Below are 9,265 nucleotides of genomic sequence, written 5' to 3' on the forward strand. Positions count from 1 at the left end.
AAGTTTTGCTAAGCTAAAGGTATGAATTAGACCCCTGTAGCACATTTTGATTATTTGACTCAAAAGGAAACTGAAGAAAACAAACAGAAAACCTTCCAGGAAGTAATATTATTCCTTCTCAAAATTTAATCTCCTAATGTTTCCTTATTAAGTTATCAAAAGCATGATTGGATAATAGAAGTGATGCCTTTATAATTTTGTGAATAATGGATTTTATTAAGTTAAAGCAAACAGCCAGAACAATACATATGCAACTTCTACTACACACAATATAAAGAATGTAAATTATAACCTCTGTAAAACAAAAGAAAAGGAGGTACTAAAAAAGCCAACACAGTGGTTACGGACTATTCCATCCCTGATAACAGGCTGGGTTCTGTGTTCAAAGAACTGTTGTTATTTGATTATTTAAACTGAAATAGCATGAAATACAGATTCAAGTATAAATAAAAAGTTAATGGAGTTACAGATTCTATGAGAAAAAACTCTAGGTTAGTGAGGGGGGGGAAAAGTTTACTAGCAAGAGGTCACGAATGGGCTCAGGTTTCTATTCATAGTGGTGAGGGACAACAGGAGAAATTACCCAGGATTTTTGTAACAATTCCTTTAATAATACACCACTTTCATAACAGAAGTGTTTTACACTTGCACAATGTTAATAACTTTATTATACATGGAAGCCTGTAATAGGCTGATTACACAATAAGACTGCAAACAACCACTGGTACCTTCCTGACAACAGAAAAGTACATAAGACTGAAACATCACCAAGAGTACATAAAAAACCATCATCATAAACATCACCAAAAATTACATTAAAAAACTAATCAAAAAATTCATTTGCAAAAAGTGGTTTAGAGCAGTGCCACTGCGTTTCAGCAGCTTTGAATGGCCACCAGTATTTCTAGCAGGTTTCCATGGCTCCACAGGCATTAATCAGGATTCACATATAATAAATAATGTACCACAAAATATACAGAAAGTAAGGCAATAATTCCAAAGAAAAGTTCTGTTGATATTAACAAGCCACTCAAGTTCTACTTTTGTAGTTGATGCCATCACCAGAATCCTTTGATGGAATTGCAGCCTTAGGCCCTAAAAGCCTGCCATGATGAACTGCTGCAAGCCCCTCTCTCCATAAAGAGCTCCAGTGACACCACCAGGACACTGCTGGGCACAGGGGTCTGTGGTAGCTGATCCTGATGCAGGATAGGGGCCTCACTATGTACAACTGGGAGTCGATTATTTCTTACGGTACATGGAAACCTCGACATCGTTCTAAAACAGGTGGGCGTTCATTGTTCATCACCTGATGTCATAAGACATCAGAAAGTACATCATAAAATATGCACTTTCTGGAATGTAAATCTTTTTAAATGCTAGCTATTAGTTTGGGATGAGAGAGAGTAGGGGAAAAGGGAAAAAAAAAAGGAGTAGGGAAGGGGAGGTGGGTGGGGGGGCAGGTAGACAACCAAGATCAAGTCCAGAGGAACCAGGAACACAATAAAATAGAGGGAACCCTTTACACTAAAAGAATGTGAGAAGGGGAAGAGCAGAAGATGGACTTTTTTGAACCGTGTGTAACAAATAATGTATCCCAAAACCCTATCTGGATTAGGACTGTAGTTTCAAGTTGGGGTTCTAATGACATGAACCAGCTGCACACATTTTGCTCTCACGGTTTGTGTCAACAGAATCTCTTTACGGAATTACAGTCTTACACAGAAGTTCTGGGGACATTACTGTTCAATTAAAGCTACCGTGCTGGGCTCATCGTGCAGACCCAAGAATATTTGCTCCACCTGCCTGGAATGAGCATCACCTGGAAGAACAGGAGTACTTTAAAAACAACAAGATTTAGGTAGCAAAATTCTTTCAGATCAGCTGACATAAGAGACAGCAATTTGAAATGTCAAAGATCCCTTCCTTAAAAAGCTGAGATATATTTGTCATCATCTGTAAATTGGAAGTTCCAATACACTTGCGGTGCATAGAATTCCCATGCTTCATTACACTTTCCTGAGAGTAAAGCAATTAGAATAAACTTTAGTCCTAGGAACAAAGTTAATTTTTTGCATTTTAAAATCTTGGGCTATTCCCTGACAATCTACATAATGTAAATTTGATTGCTAAACATTGTCACTTGAACAAAAATGCTATTTTAAAACTATTGATTTTTGATTAAAAACCATAATAAACAGAGCTAAAAAAAATCACACTAACAAAATAAACTAAATATGAAAAGTTGCATTGAAAGGGCATGTTACATTATTCTTAAAAGGACCGTGTAGAAACATTCCAATGGCAGTGTTGTCAAAGTAAAACAAATTACATTAAGAAGACCCCACAGCCTGGTCACAGTCAGGACCTTACCTGTAACTCTGGCTGGTTGGGGTTTTTACTCGTGTACTACATGGCTCACTTACATCAGACATCATATTTGTATACCCTGAGAAATCTGACACTGAAGTCCTTACTCTATGGTCCACTTCTCCATTAGAGTTAGTGATAAAAGTCATTGGCACCCTGCTGCCCGACTTGAACTGAGAACCAAACGCTTGTGCAAAGTTCTCGATCTGGTAGGTTGCTCTAGGCTCTATGTCCTTCTGAGGATCTATCTGGCTGGTTAACTCCTGAGATGGGATCTGAAAGCTCGTTGAGGATTCTAAGTTTTTCTGTTCCTTCTGGCCAGTCAGTTTCTGAGATGTTGACTGGTAGTTCGACGAAGTCTCCAAGTTTTTCTGTGGATCGATGAGATCATCCAGCTCTTGAGAAGGAGTCAACTGTTGATGCGAAGCCTCCAAAGCAGACAAGTAAAAGCCTGGCTGAGAGCCAAGCAACATCCCAAATGGAGGTTTTGGCAACGCAGTTGGCAATACTGAGGTAACGGACTGGCTGAAGCCACACTCAAGGGGAGATGTAGTGTATATCTGCTTGTCTGGAAACAGAGTGTGGTTATGGAGAGTTGAAGACAAGCTAACAAACTGGAAACTGGGTCCAAAAGCAAAACCAGTGCTGTTGGTTGTTCTTTCAAAGGCTTGTTGGAGGTATTTTGAGTATTCTTGCAACATGCTTGCCTTATCGTTTGAAACTGTTTGAGAGTTAGGGCTCAAGTTTTCTTCCTGAACCATGTCTGAATGTTCTCCTGAGGTGTGCAAGTCCACACGCTGTTCAGTTATACTGAAAGGATCTTCTTTCTGGCCTTCTGATTTGTGAGAGTACTGGTCCAAAAGGCTCTGTAAGACTTCATCAGGAATACCAGACTTGTCATGGCAAGACTTGATTTCATTATTTAAAGATGTTGAATCAATAAGAGATAAAGGAGCTTCGTTATCCATAACGCTAACACCTGGAGACTGGATGACGGACTGCTGGGAAGTCATGTGTCCGACATTAAGTGAAAAGGCACTGTTACTGCTTGCAGTTTGTAAGTATCTTCTTTTCTTTGAAAACTGCATGGCATCATCATAATTGCTACTTATCTGACCCGGTTTACCACCTGTACTTTGGAGAAGGCCAATAGATTCTACACCGGTATTGGCTACTAGGCCTAGAGAGCCACTCTGTTTCCCAGACAGTGGTTTTTGCCCCAAAATATCTGGCAGTGGTGATACAAAATTAAGGTAATTTTTGTCTCCTTGTTTTCTGCTCGCTTTTTTCAACACCAATTTTGGCACCTTTTTCTGAAGTTCTTCTACACCTGTGCCAACTAGACCACCACTGGAAGACACAATTGGAATATCAACTGCATAACTTGGCATGGCCACATTACTTGTAACTTGAGATTCAGCGATTTTGCTGCTACACTTGCTTCCTTTGTTTTCAGTGGACGTATTTTTTGTTTTACTTTTTCTCCTTGAGGAACTTGTATTTCCCTGAGACAATGCAGCCAAGCTACCCATGCTATTTGATGATCCAGGCTCCATTCCGGCCCCTGCTTTACCTATGGCTTCACCACATGTTCTTCTGTGCTTTAACAGTCTATCAGTCCTTGAAAAATACTGCTGACAAGTGTCACATTTGTATGGCTTTTCTCCACTATGTGTCCTCTTGTGTCTTTCCATGTGGTACTTCTGGATGAACTTCATACTACACTGGTCACACCCAAAAGGCTTCTCCCTACTGTGGATCTTCTCGTGTCTCTGCAGCAAGTACTTCTGGATGAAGCCCATGCTGCACTGGCTGCACTGGAAAGGCCTCTCTCCGGTGTGGATGAGCACGTGCCTGCGCAAGTGATAGGAGCTCCTGAAGGCAGCACTGCAGTGTTCGCAGACGTGAGGTTTCTGGTTGGGGGACGCGACGGCACCTTCCCCATCTCCCACCAGGGGGGGTTTGGATGAAGCGCTCGGCTTCCGCTTGGCTTTGATTCCCTGAGTTTCTGGCTTTGGCCTCTTTGCCTTCTTGACCTGGGCGTCGTGCTTTGGCTCACCCGCGCTCCCTGGAGCGCCCTCGCCTCTGCCGGTCAGCAGCAGGTCTCGGTGGGGATGCTGGTGCAGGTGGTGAAGAAGGCTGAGGTCCTGGATCACGCTCTGGCCGGTTCCTTCGCCGCTGCCCAGGCCCGGGGGTCTCTCCTCGGCCGCTCCCCCGAAAAGCCCCCCGTAGTGGTGATGGTGCTGCGACTGCTGCTCCTCCTCCTGCTCGCTGGGCTTCTCTTGCTTGATGCTCACCAGAGACTGCAGGAAGCCCCAGGGGCTCCTCTGCGAGGAGGGCGCGGAGGGGAAAGCTCCCGCCGGCTCCTTCTTGAAAGTCACGTCCTGCGGGGGCGGAGGCGCCGGGGGCTCGCCCGCCGCCGTGGAGGAAGCGGCGGCGGCGGCCGGAGGTAACACGCACTGCGGGGGGTGCTGGGCCGCCGCGGGGGGCGCGGCCGCCCGGGCGAAGCTGGTGACCGGGGGCAGGCGGTGGTTGAACATCACCATGCCGGGGGGGAACGTCGGCTCCATGGCCGCCGCCCTCTTGCCGCCGCCGAGGAAGCCGCTGCCGAGTTTCATCCCCCGGGAAGGCGGGCCGGAGAGGAGGCGCGGCCCAGAGGGGCTGCGGGACCCGCCGCCCGCCCGCCCGCCAGCCGGCCGGACCGCGCCGGCTCAGCGGGCGGCTCCCTCGGCGGCCCGGCAGCCGCCGCCCGGGCGCATCGCCGCCTCCCGCCCCGCGCCCGCGGCGGCCCCGGCCCGGCTGCACTTACGGCTCCCGCCGCCGCCGCCAGTTACAAATATCGCCGCGTCCGCTCCACAATGGAATTAGCAGCGCCCGCCCCGCCGCACATGCGCGCCGCGCGGCACGCTGGGAGCCTCGGCCGCACGGGCCGCGGGCGCGCAGGCGCGGCGCGGGGGGCGTAGGGTGGGCGCTGCCCAGCGCGGGGCCGGGCCGGGCCGAGCGGCACCGCCGGGACGCGCTCCGGAAGCCGCGGGATCCCTGCGGGCAGAGCCGGGCACGGCCTCCGCCCCCGGCACGGCCCGGATAACGGGACCCGGCAGCGCCGCCCGCCCGCGGCGGGACGGGCGCAGCCCGGGAGCGGAGCGCAGGTGCTGCCCCGGAACGCGCGGCAGGGCCGGTCCCGGGCTGTGCCAAGCCCCAGCGCGGGCAGCGGCTGCGGCTCTCGCGACGCGGGTGGAGAAGCGGCAGATACAGAAAGGCTAAAATTGAGATTTTTAACAAAGGCTCGAGGGTGTTGATGTTTGACCCCAGAGCAGTGCCATGAGACGCACGTAACGCCACCGAGATCCCGAAGCACGGCTGTGTTCACTGGGATGTGTCCATCGGGCACACTGCTCCCACGCTCCCGGCCATGCACACGCTGCCCGGCGGGGCTGCCGTGCCAGCCTCCCACAGCCGCCGCCTGGGAGCGCGGAGTGCAGCCCTGGCCCCCGCGGGCTGGGACACGCCGGCAGCTCAGCTCCCCGGGGCTCTTGGGCCCCCTGCACAGCACAACCCGTTCTAACGATGCTCATTGCTTGAGCTGCGTGAACGGAAATAATTCATCCTTACGCTAGAAAGGAGATAAAATTGTTATTTTGAAATAGTAACTTACCTCGGTTAATCAGGAGACCTTTTCCACTATTTTTCTAATAGTCCATGCCCTCCTTGTAGGATAATAAAATATAAATTGAATTCTGCTTAATTTCTGAGTGCTTACTTCAAAAGATTTTTGTCTTTCTGTAAGATTTTAAAATGCAAGCATTAGAGGGGTACCTTAGCTTAAAAATTTGGAATTAAACATATTAAAACTAACTTTTATTATTGATGTAATGGAAGTAACAGAGCAAGGTGGATATATTCCTTAAAATTTTTAGGCTTTATCTGTCAAAGATATTTTCCTTTATGAGAGGTGAGCCTATAATATAATATAGCAAGTACTGTATAACCCTGTAATAGCAAGTACTTTTCATAACCCTGACTGCTACAAAGGCTCGGGTCAGATTTTAAAATTTTAAACATATCTGATTGATGAAAAAAGTGGAATTTTATGCCATTTCTGTACTTCAAAATTTTGTTAAATAAAACTAGGTCTTTTTATAATTTAAATATTTTATAGCATGTAAACTAACAGTTAATTTCAAAATGTACATTGGATTACAACAGTTTAGGATTGTCAGGTTTAGCTAAGTGTTAAAAGACAGACCAGGAATTCAAAAAACTTAAAGCAGCAGTAAAATATTAGTCAAAGCCTATGAGAAATGAGTCTGTCCCTTTATTCAGGGTGTCTGTGTTTAATGGTAAGCTGGGATGCATATAAGCCAGTCCAAGCATGAAGGGCAGTAGGACACTCGTATGGAAAGCCAACTTTGTCCCTCAGTTATCAAGATAAGAAACCTGTCATTTCTCTCATTCACTCTGTCAGCCTTGAGATACTCCAAGCAGACTTACCTCTGTCTTGTACACCCCATATATCAGGAAGATGAAGAGACCCTGTAAAATAAAATGGAGGGAAAAAGCTGTTAACTCTAATCATTTCAGCAGTAGAAATACCTGAAATAAACTTTCCTGGGAACAGACAAAAGAAGACACACTTCATCAAGGTCAATTTATTTTTCTATTTTTCAACATTATAAGCTGTACCTTGAGCATTTATTTGATAACATGGGAGTGCATCAACTATACTGTGATATTCAACTGTTTGAAAATGAAAAACTTAACACCAAAAGATCCATAACATTATTTAGAAAATTTAATTTTATATTTGAATGGTCTTTCGACCAACAAAAAAAATTTATTTCAGAAAGTGACAATAGGAAGATGCTAAGGCAAACTGAGGAGTGAACAATCTCTACTTCTGATACTACTTTCTGTAAAACTGAAAGTAAGAAAACATACACTACCAAATTCTACATTAAAGATATACTCCCACTTAAGTATTGACAAATGCGTACACTTAATTATTTTAGAAACTTAAATAGGAAGAAAATAAGAAATGTACAAGGACAGAAAAAAAATAACCCAAGCAGATAACATACATGAATCACCAAAGTTATTTTAAGGGCTTGTTTCACATTGGCCTCTTATTAGATTAAACAAGCTAAAACCAAACAAAATACTTCGATCAGTTCTCCTGAACATATTCACCTTGTTGAAGGGTGTGTGTCCAGGATCTGAGTTAATAGTGCAGCTTGGTACTGATTCTTGCAATCTGCAGGCAGAATCCTGAAAAACATACTCAAATTACTGTGAAGAATAGAATTACAAATGGAAATAAATGCAAAACATACATAGTTTGCTATGAAAATGCTTCTGTAATTCAGATTCACTGTGGGTTTATAACTTATTTTTAAACTTATTTGTAAAATTACCCTACCTTGTAATATTAGTACTTAAAATTGGGAATTTGAATTTGGGAATCAGGGAAAAAAATCCTGATTTTCAAACCAAAAATATTTTCTGGTAAGAAACTGCATTTGAATAGCAAACAAATTGCAACTTTTCAATCCAACATGCAAATTACTTGAAGACTTTTGGATTAATTCTGGATTTGCTCATCAGCAAAATCACTATGTTATTAAGCAGAGAGGAGTAAGAAGTACCATTGATATGTAATAATTCCATGGGTTACCCAATGCTAGCATAAAACTCTTGGGAGAGAGAACTTCTGCCTAATTTCTTTTGTTTAGTTTTTCAAAGAAGCTGAAATCCAACACTTCCTTTCAGTTATTTTTCAGGTTACATCAATGAACTCAACAATAAGTAAGAATAGATTCAAAAAGAGCCAGCTGTGGGTTTGTGTGCGTTTTCCTACAATATGTATCACAATTATATTATGGTGCTCGTTTACAAACAGAACTGCCACAATCCTGAAGCTTGCAACTCACATAAGTGACTTACAGACAAACTGTTTGTGGAATAAAATCCCAGTTATCTCTAAATATAGAGTTAGTGGACCATTCTGAGTCTCCCAACACAGACTCATCTGAAATCTACATTAAAAAAGGAGGGGGTACAAAGTCAACACCTTTTATTCCTCCTATTTTCATTTCAAGTTCCCAGGATTTTAGGGATTTCCATACCAGGCAAGAGGCTGCTATGGGTAGCTGTCATAGAGAGGGAGGCAACAAATAATCAGCTGTTAAGATGAAAGAAAAGGGAAAAAAAATACATATATATAAATTTCTCAGGCTGATCCCAGAAGAGAGAGTAAAACCACATGCTGCTTGTTATTCAGGTACTTTCATGAGTTAAAACTCTTGCCATGCAGTACTGGTTGCTCTGATATAAAGAGTAAAAAAAAGTTTAAAAAATATACATTTTAGACTTTCAAGATTAGAATGCTCTTTTTAACCTAGGTATGCAAAAATAATGTGATAATTGCTTCTGAGTCTCTTCTGAAGTCTGTGAATCTCATATCATCCCAGAAAAACAAAGTAGTTAACTACTTAAGTTTGGATATTCACTAATCTTACAGAAAACTTGAAACAAATCATTAAAGATTCCAGAGCTTAAATTGGCATGCCAAGTTTTTGCTTTTCTTTAACTTGATAACAACTCCTTTGAATATTTAACTGTTAGAAATATGAAATGTTGTGGACTTTCTTATCTTAATTATTGTAGACTTCTGGGAGCTTTTTGTCTTGCTTTATCTCAGAGTGGGGGTGTCCTCCAACATCAAATTATTCTAAGAGAATCAGCTCAACAAGGATTTTACTTATTGCCTCAAATGAGTTACGAGGTCTTGGCACCCACAGCTGGTAATGAGGGGTCATTTTCCACACAATGCTGTCATCAGCAATTACCTGTACAGGATAGTTGTGTGGTCCATCTGTGGTGAAAATAAAGAGGTGCA

General features: G+C 43.8%; 1 protein-coding gene across 1 annotated transcript; it reads right to left on the reverse strand.

The window, feature by feature from the left end:
- Nucleotides 1-241: 241 nt before the first annotated feature.
- ZNF281 (zinc finger protein 281) lies at nucleotides 242-4,988 on the reverse strand. Its single transcript, XM_058808892.1, has one exon. It carries the CDS (start codon nucleotides 4,986-4,988, stop codon nucleotides 2,370-2,372), a length of 2,619 nt encoding a protein of 872 aa, XP_058664875.1. The 3' UTR covers nucleotides 242-2,369.
- Between the last annotated feature and the right edge of the window lie 4,277 nt (nucleotides 4,989-9,265).

The sequence above is a fragment of the Ammospiza caudacuta genome, chromosome 7, assembly GCF_027887145.1.
Source record: "Ammospiza caudacuta isolate bAmmCau1 chromosome 7, bAmmCau1.pri, whole genome shotgun sequence".
In the NCBI taxonomy this organism is placed as follows: Eukaryota; Metazoa; Chordata; class Aves; order Passeriformes; family Passerellidae; genus Ammospiza; species Ammospiza caudacuta.